Source organism: Rhinatrema bivittatum, chromosome 19 (genome assembly GCF_901001135.1).
Source record: "Rhinatrema bivittatum chromosome 19, aRhiBiv1.1, whole genome shotgun sequence".
Lineage (NCBI taxonomy): Eukaryota > Metazoa > Chordata > Amphibia > Gymnophiona > Rhinatrematidae > Rhinatrema > Rhinatrema bivittatum.
This window is the reverse complement of record NC_042633.1, coordinates 17,638,721-17,663,999: the sequence shown is the minus strand read 5'-3', so window position 1 is coordinate 17,663,999 and position 25,279 is coordinate 17,638,721. Positions and strand designations below refer to the sequence as shown.

The 25,279-nt window shown below is 49.3% G+C and overlaps 1 protein-coding gene across 1 annotated transcript in view; it reads right to left on the bottom strand.

Annotated features, from left to right (window-relative positions):
* Nucleotides 1–24,712, bottom strand: part of LOC115080274 (vomeronasal type-2 receptor 26-like) — a 53,120-nt gene extending 28,408 nt beyond the window's left edge. Inside the window, exons 1-2 of the mRNA XM_029584426.1 lie at nt 24,440–24,712; nt 5,455–5,581 (exon numbers count right to left, since the gene is read on the bottom strand). Coding sequence (XP_029440286.1) covers nt 5,455–5,581; nt 24,440–24,712 — 400 coding nt within the window. The remainder of the gene's footprint in view (nt 1–5,454; nt 5,582–24,439) is intronic.
* Between the last annotated feature and the right edge of the window lie 567 nt (nt 24,713–25,279).

The window sequence follows — 25,279 nt, the reverse complement described above, 5'->3', positions numbered from 1 at the left end:
TCTTCTGGGAAGGAACCGTGTGAGAGCGAACAGTTGATGATGTCCGCCAATGTTTTGGAGATGGTGTCTGGGATTGAGAGGAGAAGTTTTGTGGGAATATGGTCCGCTGGGTGTGAAGATGGTTTCATTCTTCTCAGGATGGTTTGAATTTCGGAGGAGGAGGTAGGTTCAAACATTTCGAGGTGAGTGTTTTTGATGTGAGGCATTAGAGCCGATGGTAGGGGGGCGTTCTTAGAGGGAAGTTGAGTAAGAAGTTTCGTGATTTTGTTTTGAAAAAATGTAGCGAGTTCTTCTGCTTTAGCTTGGGCTTGATTACTAGGGCATTCTGGTGAGGGTACTTGGGTGAGGGTGGAAACATAGGTGAATAGAGCTTTCGCGTCAAAGACCAAGTTGTGAATTCTGGAGGCAAAAAAGTCCCTTTTTGATTTGGAGGTGCAGGCCTTGTACTGTTGAAGCGTTAGTTTGTAGGCTGAGAGTGTGCTGGCACTTGGAGTTTTCCGCCAGTTAGATTCCTTTTGTCTTAAATTTTGTTTGAGCCTTCTAAGATCGTCGGTGAACCAGGGTTGTTTTTTGGAGGCGTCTGGGTGGGATTTTTTTGTTGTTAAAGGGCAGAGCTTGTTGGCTATGATTTCTGTGATTGTATTCCAGGAGCAGATAGCAGTATTGGGGTCGGTGAGAACTATAGCGGGGAGGTGTTTGGTCAAATGATCGGTGAGGTCATCCGGGTGGCAAGATTTCCTGTAGGGAAAGGAAGGAGAGGGTGTATGAGGGGCACTAGATTTTTCCAACGAGAATGAGGTGGAGATGAGGGAGTGATCCGACCAGGGTACCTTCATATTTTTTGGTGGGGAAGGCAATTTTATGCCTTTGTTGATAAAGATCAAGTCCAGCGTATGACCTGCTTTATGTGTAGGATTATTGACTATTTGGGAGAAACCCATCGCTGAGAAGGCTAGGAGTAGTGTTTGGCAGCTGGGGGAGAGGGAAGGGTTGTCTATGTGTAGATTGAAGTCTCCTAAGATTATCGCTGGTGTGTCCAGGTTGAGGAGAGTTGTGGTTATTTCAATGATGGGTGAGACATCAGATTCTATGAGTCCCGGGGGGGCATAGACGAGAAGGATTTGAAGTTGGTGTGATGTGAAGAAGCCAATTTCAAGTTTGGTATCGGACTGGACTGGATGGTGTGAGAATCTGAGGTCTTTTTTCGTTGCAAGGAGGATTCCCCCTCCCCTCTTTTTCTGTTACGAGCGTGCGCGGGCGCGGTCGTCGTAAGCGGGTGGTGAGCCCTTGGGCCACGGCAGGACTCAAGGAGGAGCCCCAAGCCACACCGTGGGAGGTGAGCTGAGCAGGCATGGTGAGCCAGGCAGGCAGGAACAGAAGCAGGGAGTCCGACCCTCCGCCGGACCTGCATGCCCATGGTAGCCAACACGGGGAAGTTGACTAATGAACGGTCCTCCGACTGTTCCCTGCCCTTTCGGACCTGCCGCTGGGAACGGCAATGGGCAGCAGGCCAGACAGAGGCGAGGGCAGACAGACGAGGATGTAGGTCAAGGCAGAGACACGAAGACATCAGGGCAAGGGCTGAAGCAAGACATTGTAGACAAGGCAGGACGGAAACATGGCACTGTCCATCAGGGCACCCTACTCAGCCCACCCGTGGGACTGAGTCGCGGACCACCCCGTCCCAGACGCGCCCTACACAGCCCAGGAAGGCTGGTCGCGGACCACGCTGAGGAAAGGAGGGTGCAGGGAAGACAAAGTGGAAGATCCAGGCGAACAGGAACTCCGATGCTGGGATACTGACATCCGAAGCCCTTTCGGCTGGCAGGCAGGGAAGCTCAAGAGCCCGTGGGACGAATCCCTCCTGTTGGCCACTCCAGGGCCCAACAGGACAGAAGGCTCAGGAGCCAGACGAGGACAACAAGGAAAAGCAGGAACTGGATCAGACATCAGGTAACACATCAAGGCAGACATCAGTAACATCAGGTAGCGGACATCAAGGTAAGGCAGGACAAGGAGCCATCAAAACAGGGTAGACCATGGATGACCTGGATCAAGGAAGAGGTACAGGCAACTGTAGCACTCGATCCGAAGGCGAGACATCAAGACAGGACAAGGCACCATCAACACAGGCAAGACCACGGATGACCTGGATCGAGGAAGAGGTACAGGCAACTGTAGCACTCGATCCAAAGGCAAGTTGCAAGTGACAAGAAAGTCCTTATATACCGGAGGTAGAAGGCAACTCCCTGGGAGGAGCTTGCCAGGACCGCCCCTCACTGGTCCTATAAATGGGGTAGAGAGCTGCGGGCCGGCCCCTAGGAGAAGGGCGTCGCCAAACAGGAAGTCCAAACGCAGAGGCATGCAAGCCACAGGCACAGCTAGGCCTCTCAGGCCCTGGAGCAAGTCCCGGATGGTGCCCAGGCGAGGCCCTGGCTTCGGAGCGGCCTCCGGTGGAAGGTGAGAGACCACCTGTAGCGCAGCAACAGGGGGGATCGTAACATTTTCAGTCTAGGAAGGGAGAAGATGTCGTAAGTTGTCGTCGGTAATTGGTTTATTATTGCGGTATCTGAGGGTTTCAGCCAGGTATCTGTTATTGCGCAGATGTCTGGCTTAGCGTCAGAGAGGTAGTCATTAAGGATTAGTGATTTTTTGGTTATAGATTGCGCATTGAATAGCGATAGGGTAAATAGGGTGAGGCCTAGTAGCTGGGTTATCGGAGCTATTAGGATTGGTGTGAGTGTTTTTAGATTGCGATGGTATGCTTGTCTGGTTAGATTTCTTTTCTGTGAGAAGCAATGGTGTAGGATTGGGATTGGAAAGGTTGAAAGCATTTTAGAGGCTTGGTCAATTTTAAATGTTGGCGTCGTCAGAGAGGATGCTGTATTCGTCTGAGAAGTTTGATTGTCTGAGTGTGGAGTTGTTGAGTGGATGCTGGAGTCCTGGTGAGTTTGGAGTTGTTGAATGGATGCTGGAGTCCTGGTGAGTTTGGAGTTGTTGAATGGCTGTAGGAGTCCTGGTGAGTTTGGAGTTGTTGAATGGCTGCAGGAGTCCTGGTGAGTTTGGAGTTGTTGAATGGATGCAGGAGTCCTGGTGAGTGTGGAGTTGTTGAATGGATGCAGGAGTCCTGGTGAGTTTGGAGTTGTTGAATGGATGCAGGAGTCCTGGTGAGTTTGGAGTTGTTGAATGGATGCAGGAGTCCTGGTGAGATGTCAGAGTGTGGAGTTGTCTGTGAAGTTTGATTGTCGGAGTCTGTAGTTGAGTGAGATGCAGGAGTCCTGGTGATTTTGGAGTTGTTGAATAGATGCAGGAGTCCTGGTGAGTTTGGAGTTGTTGAATGGATGCAGGAGTCCTGGTGAGTTTGGAGTTGTTGAATGGATGCAGGAGTCCTGGTGAGATGTCAGAGTGTGGAGTCGTCTGTGAAGTTTGATTGTCTGAGTCTGTAGTTGAGTGAGATGCAGGAGTCCTGGTGAGTTTGGAGTTGTTGAATGGATGCAGGAGTCCTGGTGAGTGTGGAGTTGTTGAATGGATGCAGGAGTCCTGGTGAGTGTGGAGTTGTTGAATGGATGCAGGAATCCTGGTGAGTTGTCAGAGTCAGTGGTTGTCTGAGTTGTCGGTTGTAGGGTGTGTGTACTTCTGGGGTGTACGAAGGGGGGCTAACGTGGCCCGTTGGGGTGAGAGTAGAAGAGCCTAGTGAGAGCACCTTACCCCGATGTGCCTAGCGTTGGCTGCGAAGCTCTTCCCCTCAGCTCCCTTAGCGGGTCATCCTTCAGTGGTAACGGCGCGTGAAAGGCCGATGGGTTCGACGGAGGTAGGAAGATCTCAGTTGTTCCAATTTTAAAAGGGTGGGCCCTGGACCTGGGGCACTCCAAGGGGCGCGCTAAGGGGCAGGCCCCTTAGGTCGCGCTCCTTCGGGCGCGCGATGCCCGGCGTGCGCCGCCGCCGTGAGGATTCGTGATTTAAAGGGCTTCTAGCTGCCCTCTGATAGGCCTAGTACCGTTCCTGGGGCGCGGCTAGACTCACCGCGTGGCGTCAGGGTTTTTTCTTGTCCCTGCCCTCTCCTCTTCCTTTTTGGCTTTTTTTAAAAAAATGTTTGTTTAGCGTTGCCGCTGGTGCCTCCTCTGCACGGCTCACCGTTCAAGGTGAGCGGGCTCTTGCCCCGAGTGGGCTGCGCCGGCCGCACGAGCCCCGGCAGAGGAGGAGGGGGGAGTGGATCGATGCCGGGCGCAGGAGGGCGCAGAGAGGGACGCCGCCGGGAGGATTCGTGATTTAAAGGGCTTCTAGCTGCCCTCTGATAGGCCTAGTGCCGTTCCGGGGGCGCGGCTAGACTCACCGCGTGGCGTCGGGGTTTTTTCTTGTCCCTGCCCTCTCCTCTTCCTTTTTGGCTTTTTTTTTTAAATGTTTGTTTAGCGTTGCCGCTGGTGCCTCCTCTGCACGGCTCATCGTTCAAGGTGAGCGGGCACATGACAATGAGCTCAAAAGCAGCTGTGAGACCCTCTTGATAATGGGCAATGCTCACAGGTCAGTGCAAGCTTCTCCCATCTTCTGAACAGTGGAACCCATAGCTTAGAGAGGTTGGGTTTCTGGTACTGAAACAGGTGTACAACACAAAGTACCAAAAGCATCCAATAATTATCATCATTGCCTACATAAATTGTGCAGTGTATGTGCTCCATCATAACAGCCATGAGGCAGGGAGATATTCCAGTTCACTCCTCAGCTATCAAATACGGGTCATGCGTAATCATGGAACTTATTCTTTAAATAATTTTTTGTTGCAATTAAAAGCAGCTTCATAGCAAATTACCTCCCTTTAGATCGTGTTGAAGAGGCAGGAAGGGAAGGTTGCTGAGAGGCGCTGATCCTGGGAGAGCAGGCAGGGGAGGCTAATCCTGAAGAGGTCCCTGCTGACCTGTGGGGGAAGCATGGGCTGGAGTGCTAATGTAGGGAGTAGTGCTGGTGTTTGATGGCCACTGCAGGTTCTGAAATACTTGATGAAGTCTCTGCAGACCCCTATAGATGAATATATGGGGCCACGCAGACATTTCTGGAAGTTAGGCTCCCTGTGTATAAAGTATGCAGAATTTTCTAAAGGAACATTTCTGCAAGTAACACAGTACTTTACTGAAAGAAGACTTATTATCTGCGAATGTCAGGACCCAATCAAATTAGAATTAGAATTTTCCCATAGCACAAGGACACTTGCAGTTTGAAGGCAGCTAAGCCATAATACTACAAACTTTCTGCACAACGAAAATAGATGAAAAACAATAATATATGGATCTAGACATTTTTTTCCTCACTCTTCAAATAAAGAGAGACAGCCAGGCCTGCCTGGGAAATAACTGGCTGTGCCCCCTGAAAATGTATTCATCTGCATAATCTTTGGCAGCTTCATAATCTCAAAGAGCCATGGAGATAGGTAATGCCGCATGATAAGATGATATCACCCACCGGTTTGGTTGGAGATCTCTCCCTCTGGACAGGGGATGCATCCATAGCAGCAGACGGGTTCTCCTCTCTTGTGTAATTTGCTGAAGCCAGGAGGGCAGCTATCACTGCATTTGGCACGTAGAGGTAACTAAACATTGAGAAAATAAAATCTGGATGACTTGATATAACACTAGGCTGTCACTTTTTAAATGCACTGTTACTCTTTGGTCTAGATAGGAGCCATTTCAAATAAGTTAGTTTTTTATTACCAACCAACATATCCTGTTATATTTGTGGAGAGCTAGGAAATCTGGAATCAGACAATCTGGTTGATCTGGCAATATCTTGGGCAATGTTTCTAGCTATTATACAGGTTACGCTTAAAATTAATAATTTGAATCAGCAGTAAGAGAATAAACCTTTGATTTTTCCATTACATTTAAATATTTTCTCTGGTGCTAAGAGTCAGGTTTTAAAAACAGCACCTTTGATGCTTTTATAACCTACTGTTACCTTTTACAGTTTACTTTTAGGTTTTCTTTCTAAAAATTAATTAATAAAGCCTCATTTCCATATCTTGTCCATCTGTCTTCTACTGCTTTGGGATCCACCACATGGGGGCGCTGCGGTGTGAAATCACCAGATGGCAACCAAAGCCCTGGAGCAAAGAGAGCACAAGGCAGGCCTGGCCAGCTCAGGATAGCAGCCTTATTGGGCACTGTAGTGAGGGAAAGAAGATGCTGCAGCATCTCACACGTTCCTCGGCAAAATGGGGCCTGCTGGCCTGGGAGAACACCCAGATGGTGGCACCATGCCGAGAAGGAAAAGACCATGGAGCCAGCACGCCTCATGTGGTAGATCATAAAGATCCACATTCACAGCCCAGCACAGGACAACAGAATGTGTAGGGGTTGTGTTGGGCCATGCAGGATGGGAGACAGAGTCCTGTTCCTCACTGCTAGGCAGAGCATGGGTAACGTGTGGTGGATCTCCAATGTTATGCAGGACAGCATACAGGGAGGCGGGAGGCAGAAGGCTGCACACAGAGATTCAGGATCACAGTGGATGCACCAATAAGAGGGGGCTGAGAGACAGAGATATCGGGTGGGGTGGAGGAGAGAGGAGGCATTCTGCTGTCATTCCTGATAAAGGTCTAGTTAAGAACACTGAACTCACTCCATCTCTCTGATGCCGACACAATATAGTGTGCACAGTGTAGCGCACAGCTTGACATGCGGTTGGACGCACTAAAATAACTCCTGAATTAATAATGGGATTAGCGTGCCCAAACTAGCGCATAGCTCATAGCACTTATCGTATGTAAATGCCATGTAGATGAGGCTATTAGCTATTACTCCCTATGCAATCAATTACTGTACTCCCGATGCTCACGTTTTAACTCGGAGCTGGCGTTACATCTTGACGCAACCCAAGCCTCCAGAAAAAAGCAGAAAATTCTGCTTTTCTGACTACAGAAGGCTGCATCAGGAAAAAAAAATGTCTTGCTGAGGTCAGGTTAGGAAAATGGATACTCGTAAATTGAGCATTCATTTTCCTAAACTGCACACAGTCACATCTCCTGTTCACCTGAGGACAAGGAGGTGCTAGGGAATCACAATTGATCCCTAGCATGTCCTTTATTGCACGGCTCTTTATTTATTGAATCACATGCCCAGGAAAGGTGGATGAGAAAGCATCAGGAAAATGGGCTCTCAATACCAGCACCTATTTTCTACGTGCTCGAATTGTATCGGCCCCTCTATCTGTGACCTACTACACCTAGTATCAGGAGAGAAATGCCAAACAGTAGGGATGTGCAGAAGGTACGGATTCATCCGATTCGGTATTCGTATTCGTCGGGGACCAAATACGTTGCATTCATTCAATGGCGGCCCCGATCCGTTGATACGTATTATTCGTTTTCCAGTTCCCATTAAAGTCAATGGGGGAAGTATTTGCAGCCTATTTTTGGCTGCAGAATTGGGGTTTTCTTATCAATTTTCATAAAATTTCTGGGGAGCAATCATCAGAACAAGAAGAGAGCTCCAAGGTACTTAGACTGTGGCAAAGTGGCACCAAAGTAGCATGAATAGCCTAAGGTACTTTAAAGGGGCAAAGGGGTACCAGGAGTGGCAAGAGTGCTTTAATAGAGGTGCAAAGCAGCAGTGAGAGTGTCAAAAACACACCACAGCTTCAAAAGAGAGCACCGATAACAGATGCATGAACCCTCGAAGGCAGCACGACAGGCAAAGTGGCAAGACAAGTGGCATCAACATCCTACAGCACAATGAAGGGGGAACATAGCAAGCAGAAAGACTAGCACCAACACACTGAGGAACCATGATAGTGGCAAGAACACCACAAGGAGCTGAGTGACTCATCTGGGGTATGGCAGCAAGGCAGAGTGGCAGAGGGTAGATACAGGCTGGCTACACCCGGGGAGAGTTCCCTTTCCTTTGCGCAGGAAAGGTCTCCCTAGAGTGGGGTGTTTCCGTTGGAGACTAGTGAACTCTCGCTGGTCTTTTAAAATCTGGTAGAGTTAGCTGATATACAAACGAGAATTTTCAAGGCCGAGGCGGAGGAGGTTTCCATGTAAACAGCGGTTCAACATGGGTCAACAGATGCTAAGAGATAGGCTGGCAGTGGCTACTAGGGATGTGCAGCCAAAATGTTTTCGTTGTATTCGTGATACGTATTCATGGAGGGTCAATTCCGTTCCATACGGACGTAAGGAGAATTCCATACGTCGATCTGTCAATACGTTTTCCGGTTCCCATTAAAGTCAATGGGGGAAGGATTTCCAGCCTATTTTTGGCTGCAGAATTGGGGTTTTCTTATCAATTTTCATGAAACTTCTGGGGAGCAACCATCACAACAACAAAACAGCTCCAAGGTACTTAGACTGTGGTAAAGTGGCACCAAAGTGGCATGAATAGCCTAAGGCACTGGAAAGGTGCAAAGGGGTACCAGGAGTGGCAAGAGTGCTTTAACAGAGGCACAAAGCAGCAGTGAGAATGTCAAAAACACACCACAGCTTCAAAACAGAGCACCGATAGCAGATCCATGAACCATCGAAGGCAGCACGACAGGCAAAGCGGCAAGACAAGTGGCATTGACAACCAACAGGACAATGAAGAGGGAACATAGCAAGCAGATAGACTAGCACCAACACACTGAGGAACCATGAGAGGCAAGAACACCACAAGGAGTTGATTGAGTCATCTGGTGTATGGCAGCAAAGCAAAGTGGCAGAAAGCTGATAGGGGCAAGACAGGCTGGCAGAGTGGAGGTAGTCTGGTCCCTGTGGTTTTGATATGGGAAAGACAGGCTGGCCCAGGAGAGAGTTCCCTTTCCTTTGTGCAGGAAAGGACTCCCTGGAACGGGTTCACCCCTAGAGTGGGGGGTTTACGTTGGCGTCTAGTGAATATCGTTGGCGTCTAGTGAATTCCGTTGGCGTCTAGTGAATTCCGACTGTACACTGTCGAGGTCAAACACTGACAGGCACAGCAATCAAAGTCAAAGACTTGTAGGAACACAAGGCCTGGATGAACAGGCACAGCAATCGAGGTCAAAGACTTGTAGGAACACAAGGCCTAGATGAAAAGGCACAGCAATCGAGGTCAAACACTGGTAGGATAGTCGCCGCATCTCAAAAAAGATATAGTTGCGATGGAGAAGGTACAGAGAAGGGCAACCAAAATGATAAAGGGGATGGAACAGCTCACCCATGAGGAAAGGCTGAAGAGGTTAGGGCTGTTCAGCTTGGAGAAGAGACGGCTGAGGGGGGATATGATAGAGGTCTTTAAGATCATGAGAGGTCTTTAACGAGTAGATGTGACTCGGTTATTTACACTTTCGAATAATAGAAGGACTAGGGGGCATTCCATGAAGTTAGCAAGTAACACATTTAAGACTAATCGGAGAAAATTCTTTTTCACTCATCGCACAATAAAGCTCTGGAATTTGTTGCCAGAGGAGGTGGTTAGTGCAGATAGTGTAGCTGGGTTCAAAAAAGGTTTGGATAAGTTTTTGGAGGACAAGTCCATTAATGGCTATTAATCAATTATACTTAGGGAATAGCCACTGCTATTAACTGCATCAGTAGCATGGGTTCTTCTTAGTGTTTGGGTAATTGCCAGGTTCTTGTGGCCTGGTTTTGGCCTCTGTTGGAAACAGGATGCTGGGCTTGATGGACCCTTGGTCTGACCCAGCATGGCAATTTCTTATGATCTTACGCACTTCAGCTGATGACAAAGGAACTTGAAGAGCTCTCAGAAATAAGAATACTGCTACTCAAGTCCAAATCTGCAGTATCATCAACCTATGTTGACTATGTACCATAGAGGTCAAAGACTTGTAGGAACACAAGGCCTGGACTGACAGGCACAGCAATCGAAGTCAAAGACTGGTAGGAACACAAGGCCTGGATGAACAGGCACAGCAATCGAGGTCAAAGACTTGTAGGAACACAAGGCCTGGATGAACAGGCACAGCAATCGAGGTCAAACACTGGTAGGAACCCAAGGCCTGGATGAGCAGGCACAGCAATCGAGGTCAAACACTGGTAGGAACCCAAGGCCTGGATGAACAGGCACAGCAATCGAGGTCAAACACTGGTAGGAACCCAAGGCCTGGATGAACAGGCACAGCAATCGAGGCCAAAGACTGGTAGGAACACAAGGCCTGGATGAACAGGCACAGCAATCGAGATCAAACACTTGTAGGAACACAAGGCCTGGACTGACAGGCAGAGCAATTGAGGACAAAGACTTGTAGGAACACAAGGCCTGGACTGACAGGCACAGCAATCAAGGTCAAACACTGGTAGGAACCCAAGGCCTGGATGAACAGGCACAGCAATCGAGGTCAAACACTGATAGGAACACAAGGCCTGGATGAACAGGCACAGCAATCGAGGTCAAAGACTTATTTATTTATTTAAAACATTTATATACGTTTCACCAAATACATGAAATGACCGAAGCGGTTTACAATACATTTTCAAAGAAAATTGGCTATAAACTAATTCCTCAACTAATTAAAATAAATAAATTAAAAATTAAAAATAGAATAAAAATTACATTAAACTCATGATCAATTTTTCAAAATAAAAATTAAATGTAGTGACTTTAACCATTAATTTATAAACAAGATAAAGAAAAAATAATAATCCAACACTTTCTAAGCATAAAAGATTGAGCAAACATAATGTTTAGAAATCAAGGTCTAACTTATAATGGGATCTAAATTTCCAAAAGCTTCTTTAAAGAAGTACGTTTTTAAAGCTTTTTAAAATTCTTTTTTATTCTGAATTTGTCTCAGAGGGTCAGGTAAGGCATTCCACATTAAAGGCCCTGCAACGGAAAACGCCCTTTGCCTGGTGACATTTAAGGCGGTCTTTTTTATTGCCGGAACTTCTAGTAGATTTTTTCCTGCGGACCTGAGGTCCCTAGATGGTTTATACATTCGCAGTTCAGAACAGAGCCAAACAGAATCAATACTATTTAGTAAGGAGTGAATCAATGTTAGAATTTTGAATTTTATTCTATATTTAACCGGAAGCCAGTGTAACTGTTGTGATCCTGCCCGCAAGGAGCGTGGGCAGGCTCTTACCTTCTCACAGCCAGTCGGGCTGCTGACGCTGCTGCTTGCTTTCTCCCTGAATCAGCTGGGGCTGTCCCCGCAGCTGTTCCCATGCGGTCGGCTCCTCTGTTCCTGCCTTCTCCCGACGTGCTGCTGCGATCCCGGGCCCTTCAGTCAGCAGGCCGTCTCTGCTGGTGCCTGCTACAGCCCGGGTCCTTGCCTGGCTGGGAAGCCGTCCCTGCCAGTGCCTGCAGCCTGCTACAGCTCTCTACTCTGCCTGCAGTCTTACCTCTCCTCCTGGGGCTGTCTTCACGGCATGGTGCCATTCCTGCAGTCAGCCCTCCTGCTTCAGTCCTTGCAGCTCTCTGTTCTCTCTGCCGGTGCCTGCAGCCAGCCTTACCTCTCTCTGCTTCTGTCCTTGCAGCTGGGAGCTGCTCCACTGACCTGCCTTCACCCAGCTCCAGCCCAGGGCTGCTCCACTGCTTCCCTGGCCTTCCACGTGGCTGAGGACGCCACCAGCTTCCAGCTCTTCTCTCCAGCCTCCTAGGGCGCGAGCGCGCTCCTCTCTGCTCCTCTTCAAGGGCCAGACAGGTGTGGCCCCCTGCTGACCCCTCCCTGGGCGTTGTTCACCTCAGCCCTACTAAAGGGCTCAGCTTTCAGTCTGTCTTTGCCTTCGCAAGGAGTTGGTCACTCCTGAGATCCTTCGCTCCAGGAAGTCGTCCGTGTTCCAGCACTTCTGCACGGTCCTGTGTTTCTTGTTACCTGTCGGAGCTCCTCGTCCAGTCCTGATGTCTGCCTGCCGTTCCAGTCCCAAGGTCTGTCTCTTCGTCCAGTACTTGTGTTCCAGTCCTGATGTTCCTGCTGTTCCAGATGTCCATGTTCCAGCCCTGAGGTGTGTCTCCTGTTCCAGTATCCGTGTTCCAGTCCTGTTGTTCCTGCTGTTCCAGATGTCCTTGTTCCAGCACTGAGGTCTGTCTTAATCCTTGTTCCTGATCCTGATGCTTTAACTTGCCTTGATGCTGCCAGGAGTGCAGCGTATCATTGCCTTGATGCTGCCAGGAGGGCAGCGTATCCTTGCCTTGAGCTGCCAGGAGTGCAGCAAACCTGCTTCCTCTTTCCTGTGCTCTCCCGCTCTCAGCGTGGTCCGCGACCAGCCTTCCAGGGCTGAGTAGGGTGCACATGAGGCAGGGTGGTCCGCGACTCAGTCCCACGGGTGGTCTGAGTAGGGCGCCCTGAGGGACAGTGCCCATGTCTTCCTTCAGCCCTCGTTCCTGACGCCACCTCTATGCATCCTGCACCTCGTTCCTGAGTCCACGTCGTTGCCTGAGTCCACGTCTAAGGATCCTCCATGTCTATGCCTGAGTCCACGTCTATGCCTGAGTCTACGTCGTTCCTGAGTCTCGTCTGAATCCATGTTCCAGTCTTCGCTGCCCTGGCCTCCATCTGGCCTGCCGCTTCGTGCCGTACCCTGCAGCAGGTCCGAAAGGGCTGGGAACGGTCGGAGGGCTGTTCACAAGACCAACATTGCGTTGTTGGGTCTTACGAAGTGTGCAGGTCCGAAGGAGGGCCTGTCTTCCATGTCACTCCAGCCCTGCTCCCGTCCAGCCCATGCTCGGGCATGCCACGCCTCCCGCGGCACCTCTTCAGAGCCCTCTGGGGTCGAGCCGTGGCCCAAGGACACACATCACCCAGGAGTGGGATCGCTCTCCTAGCGCTCCACAACAGTAACTTCTGTAATATGGGAGAGATATGCTGTCTAATAGGGGTTGCTGTTAAAAGTCTAGCCGCAGAATTTTGAATGAGCTGGAGAGGTCTGACGGCAGAATCCGGCAACCCTAAATATAATCCGTTGCAATAATCCAGCCCGGAAAGAACCAGGGCTTGTAGAACCAATCTGAAATCATTGATAAATAGAAGAGGCCGTAATCTTTTTAATACATGAAATTTGAAAAAGGAGTTCTTTACAACCTTCGAGATGTGTTGGGAAAGAGACAAACTTGAATCTATCCACACTCCCAAGCTCTGTGCGATTTTAGTAATTTGGACTGTTTCTTTACCCAACATAATATTTTCAGGGGGAGTATTTATAGGATTTGATATAAAGCTCAGGAATAGGATTTCTGTTTTCTTTTTGTTTAATTTTAGCCGATTATGTGCCATCCATTTTTCAATGACAGAAATATATAACTGTACCAAGCACAATGTTTCTTGTCACGACGACTTATAGGGAATAAAAAGTTGGATGTCGTCGGCATAAATTTTATACCGTACGTTTAAAGATGAAAGAATATGACATAACGGAAGCAGATAGACATTAAATAGTATGGGTGATAGTGAGGAGCCCTGAGGTACTCCTGTCGACTGATGATAGTGATGAGAGAAATGAGAATCAATATTAATTTGACATGGACGATTTGAGAGAAAACTTTTAAACCAATTTAGTACAGTAGCGTGAATACCAATAAGTTGTAGGGTAGATAGTAAAATTTTATGGTCCAGAGTATCGAAAGCTGCTGACACATCTAAAAAGATTACCAGAAAATCAGTGTAAGAATCAAAGCCTCTTAAAAAGGTGTCAAAAGATGACAGCAGGAGGGTTTCTGTGGAATGACCCTTACGAAACCCATGTTGGTTTGTGTTTAATATACTATGTTCGTTCAGATAATCTTTTAATTGGAATAGAACTACTGATTCCAGCGTTTTCGCTAGGGATGATAAGGATGCTATAGGTCGTAAGTTCGAAAACTCTAAAAAAGGTTGAAAGTTATTCTTTAGTATGGGCAATATTGAAGTTTGTTTCAAAGTGTTAGGAAATATACCAGTCTTTAATGACTGATTAATAATTTGACATACAAAGTCCTTGTAGGAAGACTTGTAGGAACACAAGGCCTGGATGAACAGGCACAGGCACAGCAATCGAGGTCAAAGACTTGTAGGAACACAAGGCCTGGATGAACAGGCACAGCAATCGAGGTCAAAGACTTATAGGAACACAAAGCCTGGACTGACAGGCACAGCAATCGAGGTCAAACACTTGTAGGAACCCAAGGCCTGGACTGACAGGCACAGCAATCGAGGTCAAACACATGTAGGAACACAAGGCCTGGACTGACAGGCACAGCAATCGAGGTCAAACACTTGTAGGAACACAAGGACTGGACTGACAGGCACAGCAATCGAGGTCAAATACTTGTAGGAACACAAGGCCTGGATGAACAGGCACAGCAATCGAGGTCAAACCATTGTAGGAACACAAGGCCTGGATGAATAGGCACAGCAATCGAGGTCAAAGACTGGTAGGAACACAAGGCCTGGATGAACAGGCACAGCAACCGAGGTCAAACACTTGTAGGAACACAAGGCCTGGACTGACAGGCACAGCAATCGAGGTCAAACACTGGTAGGAACACAAGGTCTGGATGAACAGGCACAGCAATCGAGGTCAAACACTGGTAGGAACACAAGGCCTGGATGAACAGGCACAGCAATCGAGGTCAAAGACTTGTAGGAACACAAGGCCTGGATGAACAGGCACAGCAATCGAGGTCAAAGACTTGTAGGAACACAAGGCCTGGATGAACAGGCACAGCAATCGAGGTCAAAGACTTGTAGGAACACAAGACCTGGACTGACAGGCACAGCAATCGAGGTCAAACACTTGTAGGAACACAAGGCCTGGACTGACAGGCATAGCAATCGAGGTCAAACACTTGTAGGAACACAAGGCCTGGACTGACAGGCACAGCAATCGAGGTCAAACACTTGTAGGAACACAAGGCCTGGATGAACAGGCACAGCAATCGAGGTCAAACCATTGTAGGAACACAAGGCCTGGATGAACAGGCACAGCAATCGAGGTCAAAGACTGGTAGGAACACAAGGCCTGGATGAACAGGCACAGCAATCGAGGTCAAACACTTGTAGGAACACAAGGCCTGGACTGACAGGCACAGCAATCGAGGTCAAACACTTGTAGGAACACAAGGCCTGGACTGACAGGCACAGCAATCGAGGTCAAACACATGTAGGAACACAAGGCCTGGACTGACAGGCACAGCAATCGAGGTCAAACACTTGTAGGAACACAAGGACTGGACTGACAGGCACAGCAATCGAGGTCAAATACTTGTAGGAACACAAGGCCTGGATGAACAGGCACAGCAATCGAGGTCAAACCATTGTAGGAACACAAGGCCTGGATGAACAGGCACAGCAATCGAGGTCAAAGACTGGTAGGAACACAAGGCCTGGATGAACAGGCACAGCAACCGAGGTCAAACACTTGTAGGAACACAAGGCCTGGACTGACAGGCACAGCAATCGAGGTCAAACACTGGTAGGAACACAAGGTCTGGATGAACAGGCACAGCAATCGAGGTCAAACACTGGTAGGAACACAAGGCCTGGATTGATAGGCACAGCAATCGAGGTCAAAGACTTGTAGGAACACAAGGCCTGGATGAACAGGCACAGCAATCGAGGTCAAAGACTTGTAGGAACACAAGGCCTGGATGAACAGGCACAGCAATCGAGGTCAAAGACTTATAGGAACACAAAGCCTGGACTGACAGGCACAGCAATCGAGGTCAAACACTTGTAGGAACCCAAGGCCTGGACTGACAGGCACAGCAATCGAGGTCAAACACATGTAGGAACACAAGGCCTGGACTGACAGGCACAGCAATCGAGGTCAAACACTTGTAGGAACACAAGGACTGGACTGACAGGCACAGCAATCGAGGTCAAATACTTGTAGGAACACAAGGCCTGGATGAACAGGCACAGCAATCGAGGTCAAACCATTGTAGGAACACAAGGCCTGGATGAACAGGCACAGCAATCGAGGTCAAAGACTGGTAGGAACACAAGGCCTGGATGAACAGGCACAGCAACCGAGGTCAAACACTTGTAGGAACACAAGGCCTGGACTGACAGGCACAGCAATCGAGGTCAAACACTGGTAGGAACACAAGGTCTGGATGAACAGGCACAGCAATCGAGGTCAAACACTGGTAGGAACACAAGGCCTGGATGAACAGGCACAGCAATCGAGGTCAAAGACTTGTAGGAACACAAGGCCTGGATGAACAGGCACAGCAATCGAGGTCAAAGACTTGTAGGAACACAAGGCCTGGATGAACAGGCACAGCAATCGAGGTCAAAGACTTGTAGGAACACAAGACCTGGACTGACAGGCACAGCAATCGAGGTCAAACACTTGTAGGAACACAAGGCCTGGACTGACAGGCATAGCAATCGAGGTCAAACACTTGTAGGAACACAAGGCCTGGACTGACAGGCACAGCAATCGAGGTCAAACACTTGTAGGAACACAAGGCCTGGATGAACAGGCACAGCAATCGAGGTCAAACCATTGTAGGAACACAAGGCCTGGATGAACAGGCACAGCAATCGAGGTCAAAGACTGGTAGGAACACAAGGCCTGGATGAACAGGCACAGCAATCGAGGTCAAACACTTGTAGGAACACAAGGCCTGGACTGACAGGCACAGCAATCGAGGTCAAACACTTGTAGGAACACAAGGCCTGGACTGACAGGCACAGCAATCGAGGTCAAACACTGGTAGGAACCCAAGGTCTGGATGAACAGGCACAGCAATCGAGGTCAAACACTGGTAGGAACACAAAGCCTGGATGAACAGGCACAGCAATCGAGGTCAAACACTTGTAGGAACACAAGGCCTGGACTGACAGGCACAGCAATCGAGGTCAAACACTTGTAGGAACACAAGGCATGGTTGAACAGGCACAGCAATCGAGGTCAAACCATTGTAGGAACACAAGGCCTGGATGAACAGGCACAGCAATTGAGGTCAAACACTTGTAGGAACACAAGGCCTGGATGAACAGGCACAGCAATCGAGGTCAAACCATTGTAGGAACACAAGGCCTGGATGAACAGGCACAGCAATCGAGGTCAAACCATTGTAGGAACACAAGGCCTGGATGAACAGGCACAGCAATCGAGGTCAAAGACTGGTAGGAACACAAGGCCTGGATGAACAGGCACAGCAAACGAGGTCAAACACTTGTAGGAACACAAGGCCTGGACTGACAGGCACAGCAATCGAGGTCAAACACTGGGAGGAACACAAGGTCTGGATGAACAGGCACAGCAATCGAGGTCAAAGACTTGTAGGAACACAAGGCCTGGAAAAACAGGCACAGCAATCGAGGTCAAAGACTTGTAGGAACACAAGGCCTGGATGAACAGGCACAGCAATCGAGGTCAAAGACTTGTAGGAACACAAAGCCTGGATGAACAGGCACAGCAATCGAGGTCAAAGACTTGTAGGAACACAAGGCATGGATGAACAGGCACAGCAATCGAGGTCAAACCATTGTAGGAACACAAGGCCTGGAAAAACAGGCACAGCAATCATGGTCAAACACTTGTAGGAACACAAGGCCTGGATGAACAGGCACAGCAATCGAGGTCAAACCATTGTAGGAACACAAGGCCTGGATGAACAGGCACAGCAATCGAGGTCAAAGACTTGTAGGAACACAAAGCCTGGATGAACAGGCACAGCAATCGAGGTCAAAGACTTGTAGGAACACAAGGCATGGATGAACAGGCACAGCAATCGAGGTCAAAGACTGGTAGGAACACAAGGCCTGGAAAAACAGGCACAGCAATCATGGTCAAACACTTGTAGGAACACAAGGCCTGGATGAACAGGCACAGCAATCGAGGTCAAACCATTGTAGGAACACAAGGCCTGGATGAACAGGCACAGCAATCGAGGTCAAAGACTTGTAGGAACACAAAGCCTGGATGAACAGGCACAGCAATCGAGGTCAAAGACTTGTAGGAACACAAGGCCTGGACTGACAGGCACAGCAATCGAGGTCAAAGACTGGTAGGAACACAAGGCCTGGATGAATAGGCACAGCAATCGAGGTCAAAGACTGGTAGGAACACAAGGCCTGGATGAACAGGCACAGCAAACGAGGTCAAACACTTGTAGGAACACAAGGCCTGGAAAAACAGGCACAGCAATCATGGTCAAACACTTGTAGGAACACAAGGCCTGGATGAACAGGCACAGCAATCGAGGTCAAACCATTGTAGGAACACAAGGCCTGGATGAATAGGCACAGCAATCGAGGTCAAAGACTGGTAGGAACACAAGGCCTGGATGAACAGGCACAGCAAACGAGGTCAAACACTTGTAGGAACACAAGGCCTGGAGTGACAGGCACAGCAATCGAGGTCAAACACTGGTAGGAACACAAGGCCTGGATGAACAGGCACAGCAATCGAGGTCAAACACTGGTAGGAACCCAAGGTCTGGATGAACAGGCACAGCAATCGAGGTCAAACACTGGTAGGAACACAAGGCCTGGATGAACAGGCACAGCAATCGAGGTCAAAGACTGGTAGGAACACAAAGCCTGGATGAACAGGCACAGCAATCGAGGTCAAACACTGGTAGGAACACAAGGCCTGGATGAACAGGCACAGCAATCGAGGTCAAAGACTGGTAGGAACACAAAGCCTGGATGAACAGGCACAGCAATTGAGGTCAAAGACTTGTAGGAACACAAGGCCTGGACTGACAGGCACAGCAATCGAGGTCAAACACTTGTAGGAACACAAGGCCTGGACTGACAGGCACAGCAATCGAGGTCAAACACTGGTAGGAACCCAAGGCCTGGATGAACAGGCACAGCAATCGAGGTCAAACACTTGTAGGAACACAAGGCCTGGACTGACAGGCACAGCAATCGAGGTCAAACACTGGTAGGAACCCAAGGTCTGGATGAACAGGCACAGCAATCGAGGTCAAACACTGGTAGGAGCACAAGACCTGGATGAACAGGCACAGCAATCGAGGTCAAAGACTGGTAGGAACACAAAGCCTGGATGAACAGGCACAGCAATCGAGGTCAAACACTTGTAGGAACACAAGGCCTGGACTGACAGGCACAGCAATCGAGGTCAAACACTTGTAGGAACACAAGGCCTGGATGAACAGGCACAGCTATCGAGGTCAAACCATTGTAGGAACACAAGGCCTGGATGAACAGGCACAGCAATCGAGGTCAAAGACTGGTAGGAACACAAGGCCTGGATGGACAGGCAGAGCAACCGAGGTCAAACACTTGTAGGAACACAAGGCCTGGACTGACAGGCACAGCAATCGAGGTCAAACACTGGTAGGAACACAAGGCCTGGGTGAACAGGCACAGCAATCGAGGTCAAAGACTGGTAGGAACACAAGGCCTGGATGAACAGGCACAGCAATCGAGGTCAAACAGTTGTAGGAACACAAGGCCTGGACGGATAGGCACAGCAATCGAGGTCAAACACTTGTAGGAACACAAGGCCTGGACTGACAGGCACAGCAATCAAAGTCAAACACTTGTAGGAACACAAGGCCTGGATGAACAGGCACAGCAATCAAGTTCAAACACTTGTAGGAACACAAGGCCTGGACAGTTGACGATCAGGCACAGCGATTCATGTCAGGTACATGTGCTGCAGTGCTTATATTATCTGGAGCATAGGAGGCAATTGGAGCTGCTGCAAGGCTTTGAATTGCTTTCATTCATCTTGCCATTCACAGGGAAAATTTGGAAACCCAAGCAAAGGCAGGTTTACTTTCAAAAACACTAGCATTTCCATCAACTCTGGTGCCAGCCTTGAGCAGTGAGGGCTCATTATATCCCCTGTCATTGAAAAGACATGTTCACTGGGCACACTGGTTGGTGGATATCACAGATATCGCTGAGCCACTTTGGCTAGGTATGGCCAGACAGTGGACTTGTGTGCCCAATATGCCAGCGGATCTGTCTGCATTTTCTCTATCGGCTCTGAGAGATACCATGTCACAGACAGCTGTGCTGCTGTCTCCTCCTGTGCTTGGGCGGGCTCAGAGTCACTCAATCCAGCTACTTTCTCTCTCGCCCGTTGCACAACTGATGAATCTTTATGGGCAACATGCCTTGGGCGTTCTGACGTGGAGGAGGAGGTACTATTTGTCACTGACACAGTGCTGCTCCTGCTTGGGCTAGCAGCACAACTCTCTGACGTGCCTGCTGTTTCCACCTCTGCTTCAAGCCTAATCTGTCTCCGCCTATGGCGCTCCTGTTCACGGACCTTTGCTAACAGCAGCTCCTTCACAAATGACAGACAATTGGTCTGTAGGGCGAGTTTACCTTTCACACGGGGATCACAGACAGAGGCGAGCAAGTATGTGCGGTCATCTGTTAAAGGCCTTAATCTGTCTTTCACCTACTGCTGCAAAACGTCCAGACACTACAGCACCTCAGCAGTCATTCCCTCTTCCCGTTTAAAGGCCTCCAAATGTTCATCCAGGAATTTAACCATAGGGATGATGTCAGCCAAGGTGGCACTTCTGGAACTCAGCTCCTCCGTGACATCCTTGAAGGGCTGCAGGATTTTTATCAGCTGACTCATGACTAAGCAATCATGATGCCCTAGGGGATTCTGCACACCTATGTCCATTGAACCAGAAAGTTCATGAAGGGGTGTCTGCAGCTCCACTAACCTCTGCAGCATCCTAAAGATGGAATTCCACCGGGTGGCAATATCTTGAATGAGACGCTTGTGAGGCATCTCCAAATCAGTCTGCTTTTGTCGGAGAACCTGCCCCGCCTTAACAGTGTGCTGCTATGTTCCTGCACTTGTATATTAAGTCCTGCAAGTATCCATTCTCTTGGTGCTTGGACTCCAACCCCAGAGCCGACTTCACTACCAGGTGCAGAGTGTGTGCAAAACATCGGATGTTCTTAAAGCGCACCTCAGTTATTGCCTTAACCATGTTTGCTAGAGATGTGAATCGTGTGATCGATCGTCTTAATGATCAATTTCGGCTGGGGGGGGGGGGAGGGAATCGGATCGTCGCAGTTTTGTTTTTTAAAATATTCTGTAAATCGTAAATCGGGGGAGGGCGGGAAAACCGGCACACTAAAACATCCCTAAAACCCACCCCGACCCTTTAAAATAAATCCCCCACCCTCCCGAACCCCCCCAAAATGCCTTAAATTACCTGGGGTCCAGAGGGGGGGTCCCGGTGTGATCTTTTAGTCTCGGGCCTCCGGTGCGTTGTAGAAATGGCGCCGGCGCTACCTTTGCCCTGTCATATGACAGGGCAAAGGTAGCGCCGGTCAGGAGGCCCCCCCAAGCTGGCCAAAAGTCCCTGGGGGTCCGGGAGCGATCTCCTACGCTCCTGACGTCGGGGGTCAAAAAACAAAATGGCGCCGGCGCTACCTTTGCCCTGTCATATGACAGGGCAAAGGTAGCGCCGGCGCCATTTCTACAACGCACCGGAGGCCCGAGAGTAAAAGATCACACCGGGACCCCCCCACTGGACCCCAGGTAATTTAAGGCATTTTGGGGGGGGGGGTTCGGGAGGGTGGGGGATTTATTTTAAAGGGTCGGGGTGGGTTTTAGGGTTGTTTTAGTGTGCCGGTTTTCCCGCCCTCCCCTTCCCCTCCCCCTTCACCCGATTTACGATTTTTGACGATAAATCGGGGGAATTCCTATTAAATATCGCCTCTAACGATTTTTGACGATTTAAAATATATCGGACGATATTTTAAATCGTCAAAAAACGATTCACATCCCTAATGTTTGCACCGTTGTCTGTGACAAAGAACCCTGCCTGTATTTTCCTGTCTCACTGGTGTAGTTGCCAGCCCTCCAGCATCTGTCTGATGCCTGCTAGAATATTGGCTGGGGTATGGACCTGGTCCATCAGGTGGGTGTGCAGTAAAGCCCACCTCCCACCCTGATACTTGTTCAGTAATAGAGCTTCTTCCTGCCCCTGCCTGAGCCAGGTTCCACAAGTGTGCTGTCAGGGAGAGGTAAGAGTGTGCAGCATTCATGGCGATCCAGATATCGCAGATGAAATGCACACTCCCTCTGCCTTAGCTAGCAGCACTTGGATGCGACTGCGATACTGCTTGTACAGGCTGGGGATGTCCTTTCTGCTAAATGTGGTTCTGGAAGGGACTTTGTAATTTGGAACTACGACCTTCAGAAAATGCTTGAAACCCTCATTCTCCACTATCTGCAAGGGCTGGTCATCAAGGGCAATCATTTCCCCAATGCTCCTCCTTACAACTTTTGAGGCTGCCTGTCTCCTACCCCGGGATAGTGTTACCGCACTCCACCCCATTTCCTCCATGATGGGTTGTCGCTTCTGCCACATGTCAGGGGGTTGCTGGCCTGCCACTTGACTGCTAGAAGAGGCTGAGGGCATGGGGTGACACTGCTCCTTTTCAACCAGTTTACGCTGCTTGGAAGGGGTCCCCTGACTGGTACTGCCACCATCCCCAGTTGGCAGTACTGTTGTTGGGTGTTGCCTCTTCATATGATGCGTCATGCCAAAATTAGATAGATGTCCCATTTGCTTGCCTCTGCTAATGGCCCTGCCACAGTAATTACACTGAGCAAAACACAGGCCCTCCGTCACTTTAAGGTGGCTCCAGATTGCAGATGTCTTTCGTGATCCTCCCTTCTGTATAGCCTTGGGGGTGGATGCTGGCACTGGAGCTGAAGTAGTGGGTGCACCCTGAGAAGCAATGCCAGGGGCCTCAGTCACTCTCTGTGCCTGCGCTGACTGCTCCTCCTCCTCCTCATCATCATCAGTTTCATCTCTCCCCTGCTGCACTGAAGTGGAGGCTAAGAAAGGACTAACTGATCCTCCTAAAACTTCGTCAGCTATTACTTCTTCCGTTTCTGATGAGAATCCCACACAAGATGATTCTACATCGGAATCAGAAGCAAACAGTGCCTGCGCTACATTGTCAACAGTAAGTCGAGACTGCTGTCCCACTGCTGCTTTTGGGTGTCGCCATTTTGTCTTGCATGACTCAGCCTCCTCTTCCCTCACCTCCAAAACTACAGGGTCAGAAACAGGTGGTGGCGATGCATCATGTTTAGATTTCATTTTTTTCTGGATGGAACTACCTGCCCCTCCAAAGAGTTTAGATTGCAACAGGTCCCTTTTTAACTTTAATGGGGGACTGGCACTAGTGCCTTTTGAAGTGCCTCCTCTGCCAGTCCCAATCACTCGACCACATCTAGATTTCCCTGATATTATAATTTAATGTCACTGCCTATTGCCTACTGGCTGCCCACGAGCACAGTGCCTTGATATGCACTAATGTAATGTGTGTGCGCACACCAAGCTTGTAACTACAAAAGAGGCCCACTAGGGATTTGGCTTCAGAAAGCTGTGCTCTCCCAATATACTTGAGTCTTCTAAACTGCTTGCCCACAGGCACAATGCCTTGATATGCACTAATGTAATGTGTGTGCACACACCGAGCTTGTAACTACAAAAGAGGCTCACTGGGGATTTGGCTTCAGAAAGCTGTGCTCTCCCAATATACTTGAATCTTCTAAACTACCCAGTGCCTACTGGCACTGATGCCCAGTGCACAGAGAGACTGAGAGAGTTCAATTAAACAAATGCAGTTAACAAAAAAGCTAAAATTGTTGGCACAGCAGGAAAATCAATGAAATATATTTTTCAATGGAAATTCTAGCAAACTAGCTAGAAATTGAATACATCTCTCCCATCCATATCACCCAAATGGTGCTTGCAACCTACCCCAGGTGGTGAATTAAATAACAAAATGCCACTACTAGAAGCTTCTCTCCCTGGCACAGAGAGACCATCTCAGATCAACTAAAAAAAAGTGCTTAAAAAAAAAACCAGGGCTAGCTGGCTCTGCAGCCAAATGAAGAACAAATATCTTTTTCTATCTAAGTAACTAGCCTAGCTAGCAATTGAATACAGATTTGAGAACTCAGACTAGCTTTGCGTGCAGCCACGTCCCGCAGAGAAAGACCACCTCCCGGCCTCCCCAGATCACCCCTGCAAAGAAAGTGCGTGGCACGCTGTGTGCTTAAATATACATAGTGCTGGGTCATCAGGGAAAGCGTCACCGACCACTGAGTGAGAGCACGATTGGCTGCATTGCAAAACTTCTTATCGCTGATATGTTGCATTCTGGTCTCCTTGCCAACCTGTCCGACCCAATCTGACAGGGCTGTGAGGTCACTGATGACTCACAGGAAAAGGCTGTTTTTTGGCTATGGATACACTTAAAGGGCATTCTCCGATTTCAAATGGCGGCTAAGAAAAGCATGCACCTCCAAACGTATGGAATGGATGATATGTTATATTCGTGGGGAATCGCGATATGTTTCGCGACCCCACGAATACTACGAATATGGACATATACGTTGTGGATTGCTAATACGTTGCAAACGAATGCATCCCCCTACCAAACAGGTAGGGGGGCTGCTTGTGGTTGGGCTCGCGAGCAGTCTCTCACCTCGCTGCCTGCGCCATGCAGATTGGGCCGGCGCCCAACCACCTTCCCTTCATTCTCTGGGCCCGACTCTGGCTCTGCTGACCTTCACGGTTGTGAGCTGCTGCTGTCGGCCACTCCCACGCGGCCTGGATTCCCCGATGCCGCTGTCCATCTTCATGGCCCCTTTGCTGCCGCTGTCTCTGCCTCCACGTGGCAGGGGAAGCCGCTGCCAACTATACCATCTCACGGCAGGAGTGCCGCCGCCGTTGCCTTCATCTATGCAGCAAGGACGCCGACTTCCTTCACTCCTTGGGCCCTGCATAGGCATCTGTGCCTCTTCTCTGCATTTAAAGGCCAGCGGCGGGAAAAGCCCCATGGCCCCACGGATGAGCTCATAACTCCATGCCTCGTCCAGCCTTATAAATAGACTCAGCTTGTTCTCCTTGGGGCCTTCGCATGAATCCTAACAGTGGTCTGTGCTTCCTTCACCATGCAAGGTTCTCCGTGGTCTTCGCTTGTCTTGATGGCTCTTCGTTTGTTGTTAGATGTTCCTGATGTACCTGGTCTCCTTCGTCTGATGTTCCTGGTCTTGTTCCTCATCAGAGCTCCTTCGTCGCCTGTTCCGTGTCCAGATACTCTGTGTTCCTGATATTCCTAATGTTCCATGTTCCGGAGTTCCATGTGCCTGATGTTCCAGTCCTGGTTCTGATGTCCTCATCTCCGGCTCTTCGTACTGCTTCCAAGTTTCCTGCTTGTCCACCTTTCCTGGCGTGCCACCATCGTGGTCCATGACCAGCTCATGGGGGGCTGTGTAGGGTGCTTCGTGGCACAAGGCCTGTCTTCAAAACACAGACTTTGATGAAATGGGGACGTACCTGGAGGAAGAACTAGAAGACAGGGAGAACAAGAGAGATGTGGAACAACAGTGGACCAAACTAAAAGG